Source organism: Gorilla gorilla, chromosome 12 (genome assembly GCF_029281585.2).
Source record: "Gorilla gorilla gorilla isolate KB3781 chromosome 12, NHGRI_mGorGor1-v2.1_pri, whole genome shotgun sequence".
Classification (NCBI taxonomy): Eukaryota; Metazoa; Chordata; class Mammalia; order Primates; family Hominidae; genus Gorilla; species Gorilla gorilla.
Window position 1 is genome coordinate 138,505,736 of NC_073236.2, and position 21,739 is coordinate 138,527,474.

Genomic DNA, 21,739 nt, shown 5'->3' on the forward strand with positions numbered 1-21,739 from the left:
CCTCATCTCTCACCTTATACAAAAACAACTCAAGATGGATCAAGGACTTAAGTCTAAGACCTGAAACTATAAAAACTCTAGAAGATAACATTGGAAAAATTCTTCTTGATATTGGCTCAGGCAAGGATTTAATGACCAAGAACACAAAAGCAAATTCAATAAACACAAAGATAAATAGTTGGGACTTAATTAAACTAAAGAGCTTTTGCACAGCAAAAGGAACAGTCAGCAGAGTAAACAGACAACTCACAGAGTGGGAGAAAATCTTCACAATCCACACATCTGACAAAGGATTAATATCCAGAACCTACAACAAACTCAAACAAATCAGTAAGAAAAACCAAACAATCCCATCAAAAAGTGGGCTAAGGACATGAATAGAGAATTCTCAAAAGAAGATACACACATGGCCAACAAACATGAAAAAATGCTCAACATCACTAATGATCAGGGAAATGCAAATCAAAACACAACACAATAGCACCTTACTCAGGCAACAATGGCTATAATTAAAAAAATCAACAAATAATAGATGTTGGTGTGGATATGGTGAAAAGGGAACAACACTTCTACCCTGCTGGTGGGAATGTAAATTAGTACAACCACTACGGAAAAACACCGTGGAGATTCCTTAAAGAACTAGAAGTAGAACTACTGTTTGATCCAGCGATCCCACTCCTGGGTATCTACCCAGAGGAAAAGAAGTCATTATACGAAAAATGTATTGGCACACGCGTGTTTATAGCCACACAATTCACAATTGCCAAACTGTGGAAGCAACCCAAATGCCCATCAATCAATGAGTGGATAAAGAAACTGTGATTTTTTTATATACGATGGAATACTACTCAGCCATAAAAAGGAGTGAATTAATGGCATTTGCAGCGACCTGGTTGAGATTGGAGACTATTATTCTAAGTGAAGTAACTCAGGAATTGAAAACCAAACATTTTATGTTCTCACTCATAAGTGAGACCTCAGCTATGGGGATGTAAAGGCATAAGAATGACACAGTGGACTTTGTGGACTCAGGGGGAAAGGGTGGGAAGGGAGTGAGAGATAAAAGGCTACAAATTGTGTTCAGTGTATACTGCTTGGGTGATGGGTGCACCGAAATCTCACAAATCACCACTAAAGAACTTACTCATGTAACCAAACACCACCTGTTCTCAATAACTTATGGAAATAAAAAATTCCAACATGAACATAATTCGTAACCCACTAACTCCACTTTGTAATATGTACCTAGAGATACACATTGGTGTGCATGAGGAGGCTTGCATAGCTTTGAGGTTGTCGATACATTCATAGCTACATATTTTCTGCAGTGGATGGGGGGTTTGCAGCGCCCAGTGGAACATCATCGGGCTGCCCGCACCCCCACTTAGCCGAGACCAGAAGGAGCAAGGTCATGAAGAAAAGCCCAGTCCTAAAATAGAGGATGCTGCGAAGCTCTCACAGCTCCCTGGGCTGAATGATCAGTAGTCAGAGACTCAAAACACTTTAATTTATAGTCTCGTGTAGTTGCTGGAAACATGTTTCCCTTAGGAAAACTGAATAAACATAGATATGATAAATTGTGTGGATCATTTTCTGTTTTGCTTTGGGATTCAAAAGTCCCAACTTACTCCAAGCTCACTAAGAACTTCCACCCTCCCACTCCACCGTAAATACTCAGAGACCAAACTGGATGCTTTGAGTGTAAAGGACATCAAACATTTAAAAGCACTGATTTATGATGTGTCATCTATTGGGTTTATGGAGCTACTCCTAGAGTATACCGTATATTTTTCATCTCACTGGAGTGCCTGTTAGCTCAATCACTCAACTACTGAAGGCTGCCCTGGGGATGGACAGGATCTGAATAATTGACAGACACTCTTAACTGCAAGCCAGGAGGTTCATGCCTGACACCAAGAGCCCTGGAAAGTGCCCTGGAGACCCACCCTGGGGCCTCTCCCACGTTCTCACCCACGGGCACGCAGGTGTCCTCCCTGCCAGATGTGGTCTTGCCTTTTATTTTTAAAATTATTTACAAATAATTTTATTGTTATTTTTCTCTAAGTACAAAGATAATATATGCTCAATAATGAACATTTTGAAATAAGAAAAGTGACAAGTAGAATATGATCTAAAATTTTACTAAGCTGGGCAACATTTCGCCATTTCCATAATATCACTGTATAACATGATTATCTAAAGTTGCTTGTGTTTCTCATGCTCATAGCCTGTGATCAACGTTTAAAGTTTTTCAGTATTTTGGTGATATAAACAATTGTGACAAACTAACATATTCACCCACTTTTAAGGGAAGTTTGGACATTGTCCCTCGGGAAGATTCTTGTGGTGGTGTGAATGGGCTTGATTTCATTTCATACCTTATGTCACATCGTGTCCCGAATGTATTCACCAGTTTACTTTTGCACAGCAACGTATGGATGCAAGTCATTTCTCAATACCCTGAACAACACTAAATTAAAATTTCATGATTTCTTTCCAGTCTGTATGTTTAAAAACAGCGTCTTGCTGTTCATTTATCTTTCACTGATATCTATGTGTGTGTGTGTGTGTGTGTTTACCTACACACACGTATTTGGGTTTTCTTGTAATTTTCTTGTTCACATCGGGTGTTTATTCCATTGGGTGTTTATTTTTTTCTCATTGCTTTATAAGAGCTCTTTATAGGATGAAGATAACAATTCCTTGTGATTCCATATTTTCAAGTCGTCCCCTGAGGGTTTGCCTCTCGTCCGTGCCCTGGGTTTGTGTCCAGGGCCCTTAGCGCAGAGCCCTGAGGTCTGGAGTCAGCTCCTCAGCTCCTGGGAACAAGGCCTCCAGGCTCCCCGCCTGAGATGGTCCAGCCCCTCCCCGCCTGCTGCCCACAGCACCTGCCCCAGCCTCTCTGCCTTCAGGGTCCAACAAGCATGTGCTCCGTGTGGAAGGGAAGTGCTGTCAACCCTAGTCCTGCCCCACGAAAGACAGGCTGGCCCAGAAGAGCCAGAAGAGAAAGTTGAAATAGGGCAGAGAGACGGTACCCGGGGTGACCGGGCTCACTCTAACTGAGCCCTAAAAAGAAAGGAGGACACTGGAGAGTGACATGGCTGATGAGAGCACCCGCCTTTCCCTTGAGATCCAGTAGGGAGCCCCGAAGGAGCCAGTGCCCGGACCCCCCAGAACCTCTGCGGGGGTCTCCACGGGCATCACAGTATCCTGCTCCTTGCCACGGCCCCCCGCCCTTGTCCAATACACTCCTGAGTTACACAGGGTCCCCATGTCAGCAGAAGGATCCTGGAGCAGCTGTGTGCATGTAAGGTGTGTGCAGGTGTGTGTGTGGGTCTGTGTGTCATGAGCATGTATAGGTGCATGTGCCTGTGTGCACGTGTGTGTGTGGGTGTGGGTGGGTGTGCATGTGTGTGCACAAGGGTGTACACACACGTGTATAGGTGGTCACAGTCACCTGTGCCTGTGGGTGTGTGCATTCCTGTGGGTATATTTATGCCCGGTGGGGCGGGGGGCCCTGGGGCCCAACTCACTTTTGCTTTTCACTCCCACTCGGGTTCTTCTGAGGAGACTTTTCTTAGGACAAAAGGCCAATTCCTCCCCTGAGGCAGGTGGAAGTCCAGTTTCCCCAGGGCCAGCTTACCCAGGAGGCACCGTAGCCACAGTGCCTAGGGTCACAGGAGTAAGTGTGCTCACAAAATCTTTAATTTATTTTAAAATCAGAAGAAAATAATAAACATTTAGGCCAAAGAAAAAGTTTTAACCTACATTAATACATTTATCTTTATATGAGCGCAGCTATCCATGTAACTTTGAGTATTGTGGATGGAGGAAGGAGCCCCTGTGGGCAGGTGCGTGGGGCTCACTCCAACCATCACGTGGCCCTGGATATCAGTGGAACATGCCCGGGATGATGCCCTGGCCAGAGGCCCCTGACCTCCTGAAGGGCTGGGCTTTTCCTGGGGTCCTTGTCTGGCCTCAGTGCCTCCCGTGTCCTTCCCACCCAGGTGGTGGCCACTACTGTCCCACCTGTCTGGACAAACACAAATCACCCCAATAGCAGCTGCAGACTTGCAAGAACGATCCCTCCTTCTTCCAAGGCTGCTTTTCACCAGCTCTTGCCCAAACCAGCGAGAGTTTCTCTCAGTGCAGCTCCAGGGGAGCCCAATAGTGGAGCCCCCACCCCACTACACGGTGATTCTCTCAGTGCAGCTCCAGGGGAGCCCAATGGTGGAACCTCCACACAGAGTAGTTCTCTCAGTGCAGCTCCCTACCCAACGTGCTCCCTCCTTGCTGAGCTCCCCTAATCACCCCACATCCCTCTCAGGCGTCTACGCTTCCAGCAACACAGCAATAACAATACACATTCATCGAATTCCTTCTCTGAGCCTGGTTTTGCAAATTCGGTCTCATTTCATTCTAATTGCTACATTATTAGGTGGGAAGTATACTCTTTTTACGGACAACAAACCTATATACATGCAGCTAATAAGTTACAAGGCAAGCCTGGGAAATATACTCTTTTTACGGACAACAAACCTATATACACGCAGATAATAAGTTACAAGGCAAGTCTGGAACCCAAGACCTGATAGATAATAGTGCCCATCTCCACTGCTTCTCCAGGCTGCATAACTCAGTCATTTTTTGCACAGATTCTGCTGGGGAGCCACTTAGCTGGGAACGAGGGCCTCTGCTTGGTGGACTGTTCATTGCTGAAGATACAGGTACTTCTGCAAGATCTAACAGCTCTAATGTTAACAGATGAGAACTTTGGGGTCCTGGGTGGTGGAGACTGAACAGTAGGGCCGGGCGCAGCAGCTCACACCTGTAATCCCAGCATTTTGGGAGGGCAAGGCAGGTGGATCACTTGAGGTCAGGAGTTTGAGACCAGCCTGGCCAACATGGTGAAACCCCATCTCTACTAAAATTAGAAAAATTAGCTGGGCATGGTGGTGCATGCCTGTAGTCCCAGCTACTCAGGATGCTGAGGCAGGAGAATCGCTTATATCTGGGAGGTGGAGGTTGCAGTGAGCTGAGATTGCGCCACTGCACTCCAGCCTGGGCAAGACTCCAGCTCAAAAAAAAAAAGAAAGAAAGAATCCCAGGTTAGAGGTACATGCAGCGGGGGACACATGCAGGGGGCCTCCCTGGTGAGGGGGCTCTGCAGAGAAGAGTGAGGGGCCCCCCGTCTCCCAGGGTCTGAGCCCCAGCATGTGAGAGAGAGAGACCTCCTCCCAGGGACAGAGGCTGGACCTGGTTGAAATTCAGTTTCTATGATTGACACAGTCTTTATGGTGCTCCTTTTCCACCTTTCCCCCAATATTATTCCTTTTATTAAGACTTAGCAATCTTACCCCTGGATCCATCACGTGTGCACATGGGCACAAAGATTGAGGGCCAAGTGTGCTCTTTGCCTCATTATTTGTGTCAGCATAAAAACAGCAATGAAGCAGAAAGCAACTCATGCTCATTAATAAGGAAAGTGGTTAGATAGATTATAATGCACACACAAATGGAATATTAAGAAGTCATAAACAATTACATTTCTGTTCACTTAATGTTAAGCAGACATGAATAAGAACTATTGCTAAGTGGTCCTTACCAGGCACTGAGCATGCACATGATGTGACACAGAGGATGAGAAAAAGTGCAGGTACACATGGGATCATAGGCTGTATTTACACACGTGCCCACAAACTAACTTATACGCTATAAACACACGTGCCCACACAGTATCTTATATGCCATATACACACATGTCCACAAACTGTCTTATATGCCATATACACACATGTCCACAAACTGTCTTATATGCCATATACACATGTGCCCACAAACTGTCTTATATGCTATAAACACATGTGCCCACACAGTATGTTATATGCCATATACACACATGTCCACACACTATCTTATATGCCATATACACACATGTCCACAAATTGTCTTATATGCCATATATACATGTGCCCACAAACTGTCTTATAAGCTATATACACACATGCTCACACACTGTCTCATATGCTATATACACACATCCCTGCATACTATCTTATATGCTATATACACATGTGCCCACACACTATCCTATATGCCATATACATACATGCCCACACACTATCTTATATCCTATATACACACATGTCCACACACTATCTCATATGCGATATACACACGTGCCTGCACACTATCTTATGTGCCATATACACGTGCCCACAATCTTATGTGCCATATAAACACATTCCCACACACTGTCTTATACACCATATACACAAGTGCCGACACACTATCTTATATGCTACACACACACGTGCCCACACACTATCTTATGTGCCACATACACACGTGCCCACACAGTATGTTATACACCACATACACACGTGCCCACACAGTATGTTATACACCACATACACACATGCCCACACACTATCCTATATGCTATATATACACATGCCCACACAGTATTTTATACACTATATACACACGTGCCCACACACTATCTTATATGCCATATACACATGTGCCCACCCGAGATCATATATGCTAATATACATGCCCACATGTAATCCTATACGCTATATACACGACCACACACTATCATACATGCTATATACACACCTGCCCACCCGCGATGTGCCAATACATGTGCCCACACGTAATTCTATACGCTATGTATGCATGTGCCCACAGTATCATATATGCTATGTACACATCTGCCCACACACTATCATACATGCTATATATGCATGTGCCCACAGAATCATACATGCTATGTACACATCTGCCCACACACTATCATATATGCTATATATGCATGTGCCCACAGTATCATACATGCTATGTACACATCTGCCCACACGCTATCATACATGCTATATATATGTGTACCCAGGTAATTTCCAGTGAGATGCACCAGATATTCACAACTGCTACCCCTGGGAATAGGACAAAAGAAACAGACTTTCACATTTTATTTTATACCATTCTGTTTGACGTTTTAAACAGCACTTAGTTTCATAACAAACATAGAAACGTTTTCTAAAACTTACTTGTATGGGAAAACATGGGTTTTGGTTCTCACAAGTCATCTGGCAGTCAGCCCCTCCCCCGAAGGCAGCTTTGCTGGTGCTCTGTGGTGTGAACGCGATGTCGTGGTCGATGTATTGTCCCCATGCCATCAGGAGGTCAGAATAGCGGTCATCATCTGTGACAACCTCATTTGAAACTTGAATGACATGTCTTGTCACCTCCCGGACCTGGGTAGGAAGAGACCATTGGTCAGGACATAGGAGGACCCCGTGGTAGCAGAAAGATGACCCTTTGGGATCATGCACTTCCTGGTGTGGTTCTTGTTCACAGAGTTCCAGGTGCCCCTAGGAGATCTGTGCCCTGGAGTTAGGGCGGGAGGAATGTGAGTTTTGAAGACAGATGCCTCTGGACTCGAATCCCTGCCTTGATTTGTGGTGGCTGGAGGGCCTGGCATTAACTTCCCTCAGCCCTCACCTCCTCATCTGTAAGTTAATATGGAAAGGTTGAGCTTTCAGTGTTGTTGTGGGGATTAAGTGAAGAGTCATTGACAAAACAGCCAGGCTTTAGGACAGTTGAGTCCATGACTCAGAGGGCAGAGCCTCCAGCCACAGGCGAGTACTCCTTGGCCTTGAAGCCTAAGGGAGTTGCTTGGCTGGATTTCCACGTGGGTTGGGAGGAGTGACTCCCCTTCCTTTCCTTTCTCCACCCAGACATCTGTTGCTGTTACGTTTAACACCGTTCCTCCAGGGCATCTGGAGAGCAGACGACAAGCTTCCCTGTCTTACAGGCTAGGTCCAGATGGAGAGGAATTTTGTCCTGGATGGATCTTACCCTAAGCCTGCCCTACCTGATGTGGATGATTTATGTGGTGAGATTTGGATTGGATTTGGGCCTAGAGTTGGTGCCGTCATGGGATGGGGTTTGGGGGAATCTTGGAATGGGGTGAGCATGTTAGGCATGTGGACTGGGTATGAATCTTTGAGGGTCAGTGGGTCATCTGTGGAGGCAGAAAAATGCCTCTCCCACAACATCCATTCGCTAATCCTTGGAGCCTGCCGATGCGATTACATTAAGGGCCTTGAGATGGGAAGGTTGTCCTGGGTCTCCACGAGTGTCCAATCCAGTCACATGGATCCTTAAAGTTGGAGGCCCTCTCCTGACGGGAGGTGGAGATGTGACTCTAAACAAAGGCACAGAGACAGACAACATTGCCGGCTTGGAAGGAGGGGCCATGAGCCAGGGGATGCAGGCACCTCCAGAAGCTGGAATTGCCAGGAAAGGGATCTCCCCTGGAGCTCCCAGAAAGAACCAGCTCCTCAGCACCTTGATTTGAGCCAAAGTGAGACATCAGACACTGATTGTGAAACTGGAAGATCACATTTATGTTGTTTTCAGCCACTAAATTTGGAGCAATTTGTCACAGCTGGGTAGAAAACCAACACAATTTCATTTAAAGACACTTGAACTCTGATTTTTCTCAACAGTGAAATAATTCTGAGCAAATATGGGTTTAGAGAATCACAATCTCATAATACTGAGAGTTTAAAAAGCCTTGGGGGTTGAACTGGTCCACTGTTGAGCATAAGGTGGGTAAGACAGTGTTATCCCATTTTAGGGATTGTCCAACTAAGGCCAAGAAGGCAAGCAACTTGCAGGAAGTCAGTGGGAGCAGAGCGTGAGCCCAATTGCCTTATCCCTGCTGCTGGGAGCACCGAGCCGTCTTCAGTGACACAGCCTCCAGCTCTACCCAGGGCTGCTCACGGCTTCTGGGAACACCGGGTCCTCTTACTAAAAGCCCGCCTAGGAAAATTGCCTAGGTAAAGTTGTTGGCTTTCATAGGGGAACTCTGTGCTGGTGTATCTGTCTACAGCTGGTCTGAGTCAGACCTGAGTCCTACCACCTGCGCTCTTTGGGCTAAACAGAACATCCACTGCTGTATTTCTAGATAATTTCATCACTGAACATGGCACAAGAGCAAACAGGCTGGCTTATTCATTGAAATGAGTAGTTAAATTACAAGCAAAATGACCCATTTTTTGACCAAATAGACCAGTAGATTCTACTAGGCTATGAGTGTTCAGCAAATAAATTCACCTCTGGGAGTAAAGCAGTCATCTTTACATCAACAAGTGGATTGCTGAACTCATAATCATCTTGGGATGTACCTAGCCCACATGATGGATAAAGGAATTTATCTGAAAACACTGAAGTGATTTTCAGGATCATAAATGTTAGGGTTGAGAAAACTTAATTTAAATCTGCAGGGTTCCACTCACTAAGAGATTTCAATCTCCCTGAGCCTCGGCTCCTAAGCCATAGGGCAGAAACAGTGATTGCTACATCAAAGGGAGGCTGGGAGGATCTGAGGGAATCGCACGCAGCACCCAGCATGAGCAAGAACCCAGTAAAAGGCTATTTCCCTCCCTCAGCATCACGGGACCCAATCTTAGTCCAGGATAGTAGCGTTCTGAGTACCCACCGGGGGCAGTGGGAACCCGTTGTACAAGAAGCCGGGGTTCCAGCCTCGGGGCTGACTGAAGCCGTCCTCATAGACTGGAGGGAGCCATCGTGCCAGGGCCGTGTTGGAGGCGCCCCATCTGGGGTGGTCTCTGCGGAGACAAATGCAAGGATGTGTTTGAGATGGGGGAGAAGAACACAGAAGCAGTGAGTTCCAGATATAAGGCACCATTCTCAGGGAGAATAAGTGGGGTCTCTCCGGAGGCCCAAGGGGCACAGCTCCCCAGAAGACCCGAAAGGCCTCCTGGAGGCCCAGGTCATGACTGGCTTCAAGGGAGCTCATTCCAGAGGCTTGGTTCCCACAGGCACCCTCTCCCGAGCTCAGCACATGCTGTCTGGAGGTGGCTGCCTGCAGGGTTCCTTCCCACTCCCCTGTTTTCTGAAGGAGGGTCTCCCACCCTTCTAGAATGTACCAGGTGCAGTTCTCTGCAGGACAGAAACTTCTGGTACTCCGAACAAAGAGATCATTTGAAATCCTGTGGCATAAAGCATCCTTTAATCAAAGCACCATGAGGCCACCAGGGTGTCGCACCTGTTCCTGCCCATGTGATTGTCCAGGCGAACTTGTGGGAACTGAGGAAGTTGCTGGTTTTCTGATTTCAGAAGTGAGCTGGTTGTCAAAGGAACCATTAATAAATGAATTTGAATTAAAATAAAGTAAGTTAAAAATAAAGTTAAGTCTCTCCTGAGAGAGAGAGAGAGTCAGTTGTATTTGGCTGTTTGATTTGGCGATGACGATGGCTTCAGCCAATAGGCTAGATGGTGAAGTTTCCCATAAGCAGGCTGGTCTGCAGTTTTGTTCTATGGGTCAAAAGATATTCTGACAAAAATGTATTTGAAGCGCATGATAAGGTAAAGGTGTGTTGAATGTTTTGATTTCACACTTAGTTCCGAGTGTACTGTGTTAAGCAAGGTGCCCTAAGTTGAAGGGGTGTAGGCACAATTAACAGTCACTTGATATGGCTCAGAGCATCTTCTGGAAACTGAAGAAATAAAAGACTCAAGATTGGTAACTAATCCTTCGTGCAAATGAGGTATTTTCCAATATTTTGCTTAGAAATTTGGAGGACAATGTTATTGAATTATTTGCTGATACATGAATAAAAATCATTTTAATGATAGCTCATTATATGTTCATTTTCTTCTGTATCTCAGAAGGAGTTTTGAGGGCCAGATGGCATTCCTATGGCAAAACGTTTCCCAGCGACATAGTCACAGGAGCAGGTTTCTAGGCACCTTCCACCTGCAAAGGTAAAAATAATCACAGGGTTGCTGCTGAACTGTCTCATCTATGGTATGTAGGGCAACCGTATAATTCCTAACCAAAGTGGAATACTTTTGAGGAGACAGGGGCACTATTAGTTATTAATAATTTCCTGGGACAGGAGGCATAAATAGGAAGGATCTCGGGTAACCAGGGTGCATGGCCCCTTGGCCCACAGGTGATGTTCAGCCAACTGATGAAGGAACTAACTGAAACTCCACCCATCTCATCAATAAACTAATTCCAATAAATATTTATCTCTATGCATAATAATTACCAACATCTGTCATAGATCCGTGCTTATTAAATCAATTGTGTTCTAATAATGTGTAAAAAATAACTCAATCTTGAAGAAAACAATGAACACTGAGGCCCTGGTGCTCACTGAACATTTTCTAAATGTGAAATTTAAATTTATAAAATACATAAAAAGTAACATACAAAATAAAATACATGTTCAAATATATAAATGCATGGTAAGACTATATGAATGTGAAGAATATATAAATGAATGTATCAAATATATAACATGAGCATAAGTATCTGTGGAGGATAGGTAAAGAAATATGTAAAACTTATTAAAAATAAAGGATTTTTCAAGTATAAAATATTCTACATTTGGAAGAAAATGGCTCAATTTATAAGGCATAAATTATTCTGCATTTGGAAGGAAATATGAGAGAATTAGAATATAAAAGTCAATTCAAAGAGAAAAAACAGAATTTTTTTGTGGAAAAAAGTAGGTTCCTTTTGTTAAAAATAAATACAGATTGTTTTGGGTCTAACATTGTCATGATATCCGGGTTCCATTGGTATCTGTCAGTCACGCCCGTGTGCGAACAACCAGCACTGAGGTTCTGTGTGTGGCAGCTGCAGAGTCATGCAACACAACCAGGGCTGAGTCTGCAGAGTCTGAAGCTGCATCATGGACAACTGGTATTGGGAAGCTTTGCAAGGCACATGACAAAAGAGTCAGGCGTGACTAGGATGCAGGCTTTGAAAATCCTCCCACATATCTGATGTGTACGCACTTAAAAAATACAAGGAGTGAAGTCTACAAGAATCATGACAAGATAAATAACTTTTTAAAACATTTGGAGTGTTTGGGAATATAAATATTTAAAAATTAGTGTAGTTTTGTCATAAATTACCATTGCCTTTATGGTTATAGCATACATTAGTCATTCGTATTAAATATGACCGATTTAGATGTTCTGCACAGGAATGAAAGGACTAAGGTTCTACTAAGAACTGTTTGTAACCTGGGCAACATTTGTGAAGGAAAGATCTGTTTTGTCCTTGAGGTAGACTGAAGAGCTGAGACTCTTCCGGTTTAAAAGTCTCTAAGGCCACCACGCAGCTCCGTACGTTAGAGGAGAGGAGCTTTTATTCTTACTGTTGTGCACCTGCTGCTACCTCATCCAGGACATTGGATGATGAGCGGTCAGCAGCGGCAGGAGGCTTGGGGACATGGTTACTTCTCTATGTCTGCAGGGACCATAAGGGGAGAATAATTCTGTTATTAATACTTCATTAATCTCCAGCACACCAAAGTGGCTCAATTTGCAAAAATGTATGGGAGAGTAATGCATATAATCAGCTGCAATACGTCAGCAACTGAAGATTGGAAAGATTGCTTTAATAAAGTGTTCAGATTCATTATGGTTGGTTTGTCTTTATTGAAATTCCATAAAGTATGGCTCATAGGGAGGTGTTAGATCACTCAATTAAAAATAATGTTAATTTAACTGCTTAAGCAGTGACTTTTTTTTGCTGATTGACTTTTATATTTCAGCAGCTCACTAGGACATTACAATGGCTCAAGAGCACTCACAGATGTTTATTGTGGACGCTCCGCAAATGTGTCACCTGACCTTTACGGTCAGCAGGTCAGCAGGACTGAGAAGGGTCCCTCTGAGACTTTGATCAGCTCCTGTTGGAAAGATCCTTTCCCAGTGGAAATCTATTGCACCACACTGTTCCTTTCTTAGATCTGAATTAATGGCAGCAGTGGAAAAAGGCTCATAAAGCTGACAAAATGAGCAAAGAGAAACATTTCTGGAGGAGAGTTTTATGAGGGAGACTGAGGTCTGTGCTCTTGCCGAGGCTCCGAGTCACTCTGATTTCCCTGGGACCCTAGTTCCCCTCTCCCAGGCACCTGGCACTGGAGACTTTGTGATTTCTGAATTCCAAAAAGAAGAAATTCTAAACTTCCATCTTGAAGAGCGCTTGAGCATAAAGCTGTGGACTGAGGCCGCAAGACACAGGTCAATATGTTTGCCAGGTGTGGCCACCCAATAACAGCACATGGACATGCTGAGTGCCAGAGATGTGTGCCGCCCATGAAAAGAAGCAAACAGCAATGCAGTGTGATACGCTGGGAGAGAAACTGTGGACAAAGTCAGCTTTCCACTCCTGTAACGGCACCTCTTTCTCAGCGGGGCAGCAGCGGGACACGGGATGAGGGGGGTTGCTTCCCTGTATGGGAGGTGCTCACCCAGGAGCAGCCAACACCCTGCAGTCCTGCTGGGCCAGGTGTGCGAGGATTCATTTTGTCCCCAAAAATGCCTGACACCCTGTCAGGTGGCCGGAAGTATGAGGAAACTCAGCGGTGATTTTTCCCGTCTCCTGCTGGAGCTACTTGATTGAAGGCAATTAAGACCAGTCAGTTTGTGAGCTGGGATTATCACCAGCATGATCCCTGAGGGACATTTGAACCCGCAGAGGAAAACCCTTCAAAAGATGCAAATGCTTTCTACAATCGGCATGAGCTCAGCTTTTTCCAAAAACTTTGAAAATCTTGTTTATTCTGGCATCGTTTATACCCATCATATGTTCTGCGATTTCATAAGACACCAAGGTCAATTCCACCTCTTTTTTTCTTAAAGACTAATACATTTATTTGACGTCAAAGGTATTTTCTGTTTTTTTTATCACTTCAAGTGTCAATATTGCTAAATGATATCTTAGTGCCATTGGTGGATTTACAAGTGCAACTTAAACTCTTAATAGACACACATTTGTTCTTTAGCAAACTGTTTTGAGCAATTGAACTTTCAATCTACAGGCACTTCTAAAAAGGAGACAATTGTGTCAAGGAGCTTCATTCCAGCAAAACTCCATCAGGTCTGTCCCTGCTGGATAATTTCATGAATTAGGTCAAAATGCAAATGAAAAACAAAGTGAGAGGGAAAAAAGGTGACTATGAATGTGAATTCAAGGCAAATACATAGAAAAAAAGAAAATAGCTGTCAGACATCAGATATGAGGTGTTTTTAACACAAAATATCTGGATGGGAGATGCAACATTGAATTTATATTTTTGATGATTTTTAGGCAAATGACTATAGAGAATGATATACCAAGTTACATATAGCAAATTCTATGTTAAACCCAGGTAGATCTTAAGGGTTCTTCCAATAACTTAAATACCTATATGGAATTTTCCATTCAGACCTGATCGTGTCCCCCAGAATTGTTCATGGGCTTTAAGGCTGTATTGGACAGAACGTGAATTCCACGAAAGAGGCTTAGTGCAGAATGGCCGCTGTGGAGGAAGTTGGCTTTTTGATCCCTGGTGGGATCGCTTCCTGCAGCTCACAATGTCCACGCCACGTTCGTTCTCTGTGCATCCAGGAGGGAAGCACATTTGGCAAGTCGGGCGTCAGGGGAACCCAGTCCCGGCTTGAGTCTGTCCCGCCTGGATGGAAATTTCACCTGTGACCTGGATCCACCCATCATCGAGGGTGTGAGCTACCTCGCGGGCCAGGTCCTTTAGAGCTCACCACTCGCTTGATGTTGTTCCTGCCCCATGAACAAACGTGCTCTGATTCTGTGATGCCGTGATATTCCCACGTCAATCAATCTCCAGCCATTTACCTGCAGGAGCCTCCGACCGCTGCTCTCGTGGAAAAACACACTGGGCTGTTCATGACATTCTGTGGTCAATGCCATGTCCAGGAGCCAAGAGGTCCGATGCCGAGGAGTGGCTGAGAGGTGACAGTCGCCGTAACTCTTACGATGGCCGGCTGTGGACAGCGTGCAAGGAGCCTGACAAGTGCTGCCTTTCAATCAAAAACAACCCTGCGAGGTGGGTGTTCTTCCCACATTACAGATGAGGAAGGGGATGGCTCTGAGGATGAAGCGAGTCACGGAAGTGACTCAGGCGAGGAAGGGAGCAGCCGACCCTCGGGTCGGGAGGGCTCGGCAGAGGCTCAGGGAAGAGGAAAGGAGGCGGACCTGACATCTGCGAGCCCAGCCGATGCGTGCAGGAGCTGCGTGGAGCACAGTGAGATGCAGACCACAGGCTCGGCTCCCACGCGAGGCTGGAGGGAGTCTATGAGTGTCCTTGTCTGGGAGTGGGCACTACACAAATGTGTGGATGCCGGCAGGGCACAACATGCAGTCTCCTGGAAACCTCTGGAGGCAGGAGCAGCCCCTGCCTCCAATCCTGGCTCCTCCCAGGCCAGGCAGGACCCTTGTGCTGTCAGGCAGGAGGGGCTGAAGCCGGCCTCTCTTCCTGCTGTACAGAATCCCGTGAGGCTTCTGCCACCTGCGCCCCAGTGTGAGCTGCCCCAACAAGGTGTTCTGATGTCTGCTGGGTCCCTGTGTCTTTTTCTCAGTAGGCTTAAACAGAAGTGTGGCTAATTGTTTAACTCACGTTCTCTCCCTCTCATAATTATACACATAATGGTAAGAGTCTAGCAGTCCTCGCCCACACACATATGGCTACTCGATTCACGATGTAGGCATGGGTGCAGTTCACTGGGTAAAGGATGGTTCTGAATAAATTAAATATCATATACACATGCTTTCACACACACATTCCTATACATACACACACACACACCCCTCTATATAGACCTCTCTTTATTATAGATATATATATACACACACACACATACAAATCTGCCTATATATACATGCCTCTATATATACACACACCTATAGATATTGTCAATGAAGAGTCAAGCTCTGTAAAATAGTTGAAGAGATTTATTCTGAGCCAAATATGAGTGACCAATGGCCAATGATTCAGCCCTCAGGAGATCCTGAGAACTTGTGTCCAAGGTGGTTGAGGCACAGCTTAGTTTCATACATTTTAGGGAGACACAAGACATCAATCAAATACATGTAAGATGTACATTGGTTCAGTACAGAAAGGCAGGACATCTGGAAGCGGGGGCTTCTAGGCCAAAAGTAGATTCAAAAATTTTCTGAGTGGCAATTTTTTGAAAGAGTAAAGTTATCGTCTAAGGACTTAAGATTGTCTGGGTTAAAACACGGGTTGTGGAGACCAAGGTTTCATCTTGCAGGTGAAGCCTCCAGGCAGCAGGCTTCTGAGAGAAGAGATTGTAAATGTTTCTTCTCAGAGTTAAGAATTCTGTTCTAGCAGAAATTCCAAAAGGGAGGAGGGTGTCATGAGGCACGTCTAACCTCGCTCTCCCCATCATGGTCAGATTAGTTTTTCAGGTTAGCTTTGGAACACCCTTGCCGACAGGAGGGGTCAATTCAGATGATCGCAGGACTTAGAATTTTATTTTTGGTTTACAATATACACACACACACCTAGACACACACACACACCCCTCATGGTTGCCGCCTCATATGTTGCAGAAAACATTAAATGAGATGGGTCACAGATCTAAATGTGACATGTAAAACAATAACATTTTCAGCAGAAAACACAAGTAAAATACCTTCGCATCCTTCAGAGAAAGCAAGATTCTTAAACATAACAAAAAAAGTTTTCTTTCCATGAAATAAGTAATTGATAAATGGGACTTCATTAAAAATATGAACAACGTTTCTTCAAAAGACAGCGTGGAGAGTGAAAAGGTCAATCTCAGCTGGGAGAAGACATTTGTAAAACATATTTCTCACTGAAGACATTTAGAAAATATGAGCATCTATAAATCAAAAAAGATTCATTAAAAAATGGGAAAAATGTTTGAACTGGCACATCCCCAAAAAGAGTCTCCAAATGGCCAATGAATGTATTTTAAAAATGCTCAAGACAATTAGTCACCAGGAAAATGTGAAGTTAAACCACAGGAAATGCCACCCTCCCCTCAAGAAGGGCTAAAATGAAAGGGCTCACAGTGACGGGGATTGGTGAGGGCTGTGGGGCTCTTACACTTTGCTCCTGGGAATGCAGATTGGAGCAGCCACTTGGCAGCATTGACCAGTGCTCAGCAGAGAGGCTCCCATGCCTGCCCTGTAACGATGAGTGTCTCCCTCAGCAAGGCAGGAGCAACTAAATCCTGGAGGTGGAGAAGCCAGGCCCAGGGGTTACCATCTAACTTCCTTCCTATAAAAGCCAGGTCAGGGAAAACTAACTATGGTGATGAAGATCAAAGCAATGATCACCTCTGGGGAGACGTCAAAACCTGGGAGGGGCCAGAAGGCAGCCCTCTGGGGTGTAAAGTCTTCAATCTGCATCTGGGGGCTCCTCATCTGGGGGTGCAGGCCATGGGAGACTTGGCCACCTGTGCCTCCAGATTCACCCCCAAGCCCTGCGTAAGTCGTACTCCAATTTAATAGCAGGAATCCACTCATGGTCACTATGGCGATGGATTCTATCCACTGTGCCACTTATCCAACATGGTACCATAACCAACATGGTACCTCCTGCAGCAATGACTGGATCATACAAACAAGAAGGAGCCAGCTCCATTCCCTTCCAACACGGTACCTCCTGCAGCAATGACTGGATCATACAAGCAGGAAGGAGCCTGCCCATTCCCTTCCAACATGGTACCTCCTGCAGCAATGACTGGATCATACAAACAGGAAGGAGCCGGCTCCATTCCCTTCCAACACTGTGAGACACAGTGGTTTACCGCAGTAGTTCATCAGATCAAAACTCAAGAAATAACACAATTTTTTGTTTTTTTTGTTTGTTTTTGTTTTGTTTTTTGTTTTAGAGATGAGGTATTGCTTTGTTGCCCAGGCTGGTCTTAAGCTCCTGGGCTCAAGCGATCCCCCCACCTCAGCCTCCCAAAGTGCTGGGATTACAGGCGTGAGCTAACGTGCCCAGCAAGAAATAATGCAATGTTTCAAAGAAAAATTACACCTCTTCAAGAATCAAGACTCAGACTCTGAAGAAAGGGGCTTCAAAGGTGGCCATTATTTACATAATCAATCACTGACCTTTGTAGCATTATTGCTCACAAATTATTTCTGCTGCATTGTCTCACTTCAGCCTCATGACAACCCTAGAAATGAGCATCAATATCTTTGCCAGTTTCCAGGTGCAGAGAATTTGAGAAACTAAGCAAGACATGAAGTCTAAGCAGCTTGTAACTGACAAAGTGGTGGCTGGAATTTTGTGTTCTATTTCAAAATACAATGGCTTTTCCATCATGCATGGGAATGTGAGCACTTTCTCAAGAACACACAGAGAAGTTCTTATCACATGTATCAATGTAAAACTGAAGGCAAATTCTACATGAAGTATCTAGGTGAATTCATCATATTTATCATATAATGAATACTGTCTTACAGCATATAATATATATTTGTATTTCTGCTTATGAATAATCATATGTAATACACTGTCTAACATTGCATGTGGTAAGATAGTCCATTGATTTAGATGACAGGGCAAACAGTGGCTCGTGGCCCCTTTGTTTTCTGGCTATTGTGGCACACAGATCTCCACAATGACCCCACTGCCTCTGGAGGAGTGTCCGTGAGAAATTCCACCCTGACTGCATCTATTTCCAGTAGCTGAGAGGCTTCAGTTCTTCAGTAGCCCTCCCCTACTCCATCTGTATTAGTCTGTTTTCATGCTGCTGATAAAGACACACCTGAGTCTGAGAAGAAAAGGAGGTTTAATGGACTTACGATTCCATGTGGAGGCCTCACAATCATGGTGGAAGGCGAGGAGGAGCAGGTCATGTCTTACACGGATGGCGGCAGGCAGAAAGAGAGCTTGTGCAGGGGAACTTCCCCTTATAAAGCTGTCAAATCTCGTGAGACTTATTCACTATCACGAGAACATCACAGGAAAGACCTGACCCCATGATTCAATTACCTCCCACCTGGTCCCTCCCACAACATGTGGGAATTCAAATGAGATTTGGGTGGGGACACAGCCAACTATATCACCATCCCGCCATGGAGCACTTGATTTTTAAAATAGAATTTGTCTTATCTCTAGGCTGATGCCAAGCTACACACTAAAACCCAAATTTCTGCAGGACGTCCTCAGGCCCTGGGGATTCTGTTCTCAGCCAATGTGACTGCTTCTAGCAAAGGCAACCTGCAAGTGATGTGACCCCTGCCCACACCCACCTCCTACCCCCCAGCTCCTAGACTTCTATAAAAACACACAGGTGGGGAACAACAGCCTCAGCTGGCTGGGAGCGCAGCAGAGTCGAGGACCCTGATCTGAGTCCAGGATGATGAAGAGGTCTCCACAGGTTGGTAACAGAAACAGAAAGAAGCTGGAAATCCTTTAAATGATACTACCAAAACACCTTCACCCCAAACGCACAGTTATCAACAGCATTCCTAATATCTTAAGCTTTATATTTAGAGATTCTAAAATGTTTAAAGGGACCAGCTTGCCGTGCATGCACACACACTCCCTTGTTAAAAAATAGGGGCTTATGCAGAGAACTGATAATTTCCTTTATGACAAAGTGTAAAGAAAAACAGACTCAAGCCCCATTCTCTTCCAACATGGTACGTCCTGCAGCATTGGCCACACCGTACCAACAAGAAGGAGTCTGCCCCATTCCCTTCCAACATGGTAGCTCCTGCGGCACTGACTACACCATACAAACAAGAAGGTCCCTGCCCTATTCCCTTCCAACGTACTGCCTCCTGTGGCACTCACTACACCATGCAAACAGGAAGGAGCCTGCTCCATTCACTTACAACATGGTAGCTCCTGCAGCAATGACTAGATCATACAAACAGGAAGGAGCCTGCCCATTCTCTTCCAAAATAGTGCCTCCTGCGGCACTGACTACACCATGGAAACAAGAAGGACCCTGCCCTATTCCCTTCCAAGGTAGTACCTCCTGCGGCAATGACTAGATCATACAAACAAGAAGGACCCTGCCCTGTTCCCTTCCAACGTAGTGCCTCCTGTGGCAATGACTAGATCATACAAACAAGAAGGACCCTGCCCTGTTCCCTTCCAACATAGTACCTCCTGCGGCAATGACTAGATCATACAAACAGGAAAGACCCTGCCCTGTTCCCTTCCAACGTAGTGCCTCCTGCGGCACTGACTACACCGTAAAAACAGGAATGAGCCTGCTCCATTCCCTTACAACATAGTACCTCCTGCGGCAATGACTAGATCATACAAACAAGAAGGACCCTGCCCTGTTCCCTTCCAACGTAGTGCCTCCTGCGGCATTGCCTACATCATAAAAACAGGAATGAGCCTGCCCATTCACTTCCAACATAGTGCCTCCTGCGGCACTGACTACACCATATAAACAAGAAGCAGCCTGCTCCATTCCCTTCTAAAGTGGTAGCTCCTGTGGCACTGACCACATCATACAAACAAGAAGTCCAGGTGTGGCATTAGCTACACCACACAAACGAGAAGCAGCCTGCCCCCTTCTCTTTCAACAAGGTAGCTCCTGCGGCACCGACTACACCATACAAACAAAAAGTCCAGGTGAAATGGTGAAAGAAAAATCATTCTTTTCCACTACTTGTTAAGTAATTTTATGTGATATGTCCTAGGCAATTAGGAAAATACCAACAAAGGAAAAACAAGCCTTAGAAACCCTGCCATCCACTTGTGACATGCAGACATCACACCATAAAGCAAGAAAACTAGTAGAAATGGATGAGTTTTAAAATCTACCATTTCGACATTTAGAATTTCAAAAGTTAATTCCAACTAACATTTGTCTTAAAGATGTCATTGCAGCCAACACCCAAAGGTTGCTTTGGAATGCAGGAAATGCAGCACGGTGGAAACGCAGCACATTGGAAATGCAGCACGGTGGAAATGCAGCACATTGGAAATGCAGCACATTGGAAATGCAGCACAGTGGAAATGCAGCACATTGGAAACGCAGCACATTGGAAATGCAGCACGGTGGAAATGCAGCACATTGGAAACACAGCACATTGGAAATGCAGCACGGTGGAAATGCAGCACATTGGAAACGCAGCACATTGGAAATGCAGCACGGTGGAAATGCAGCACAGTGGGCAGCAGTGGCTGGTGAGGGACAAGAAACAACCTTCAGGAAGGAATGAGCAAGCAGGAAAAAAAACGCTGTGCCTCCGAGTTAGAAACAAAAGGAAGAAACAAAACGAAAACAAAAGCCAAATGCAATCAGAAAGAAACATGGGTGACATTTTAGACAATAAAAGGGAAATGATTAAGGCGAGATTTAATTATCCAAAACCTTTTGAGGAGTGTTGGTGAGCCTCAAACATAAAAGTCCAAACTCACTGCAGAGGACCCACATGCCCTTCATAATTGGAATAAAAAATGCATCACCTGACCCAGGAAGGATATAGAGGCAAAGCTTAATCACCAGAATTAATCCAAAGGAATATAAATTCTCTAAGTTAAAAATGATGTATCAGAAACAAATATCTACCTTAATTCTTTAATCGCATGTGTGAAAAACCAAAGCAAACCTAAACAAAACAAATGCTAAACATGTTGACGGGAAGTTGCAATGACAATTCTAAAACATATTCGGATTTTTAGGATCAAGTAAGGAAGCCCATGTATTAATATGTTCTATAAGAAGATATCATAGGTAGCATCAGGACAGACATATGGTGATGTGCTGAGAATATTGACTGGGGACCTCCTGCATGGAGTGTTAAGCTGAAAATTTCACCCGAGATAGCTGACACACTAGTCAAGAAACAATAAAGAGAAAGGCAACCAAACCCAGGCCAGAGACCTAGTGCCACGCAATGACATGGTCA

General features: G+C 44.8%; 1 protein-coding gene across 6 annotated transcripts in view; it reads right to left on the reverse strand.

Moving 5' to 3' along the window:
- The window catches only part of TPO (thyroid peroxidase), a 120,758-nt gene that overhangs the window by 74,456 nt on the left and 24,563 nt on the right, over positions 1–21,739 (reverse strand). For all 6 annotated transcript variants that reach the window (XM_063696090.1, XM_055378694.2, XM_055378692.2 and 3 more), the window contains exons 5-6: positions 9,512–9,641; positions 7,053–7,259 (exon numbers count right to left, since the gene is read on the reverse strand). In XM_063696090.1, coding sequence (XP_063552160.1) covers positions 7,053–7,259; positions 9,512–9,641 — 337 coding nt within the window. The remainder of the gene's footprint in view (positions 1–7,052; positions 7,260–9,511; positions 9,642–21,739) is intronic.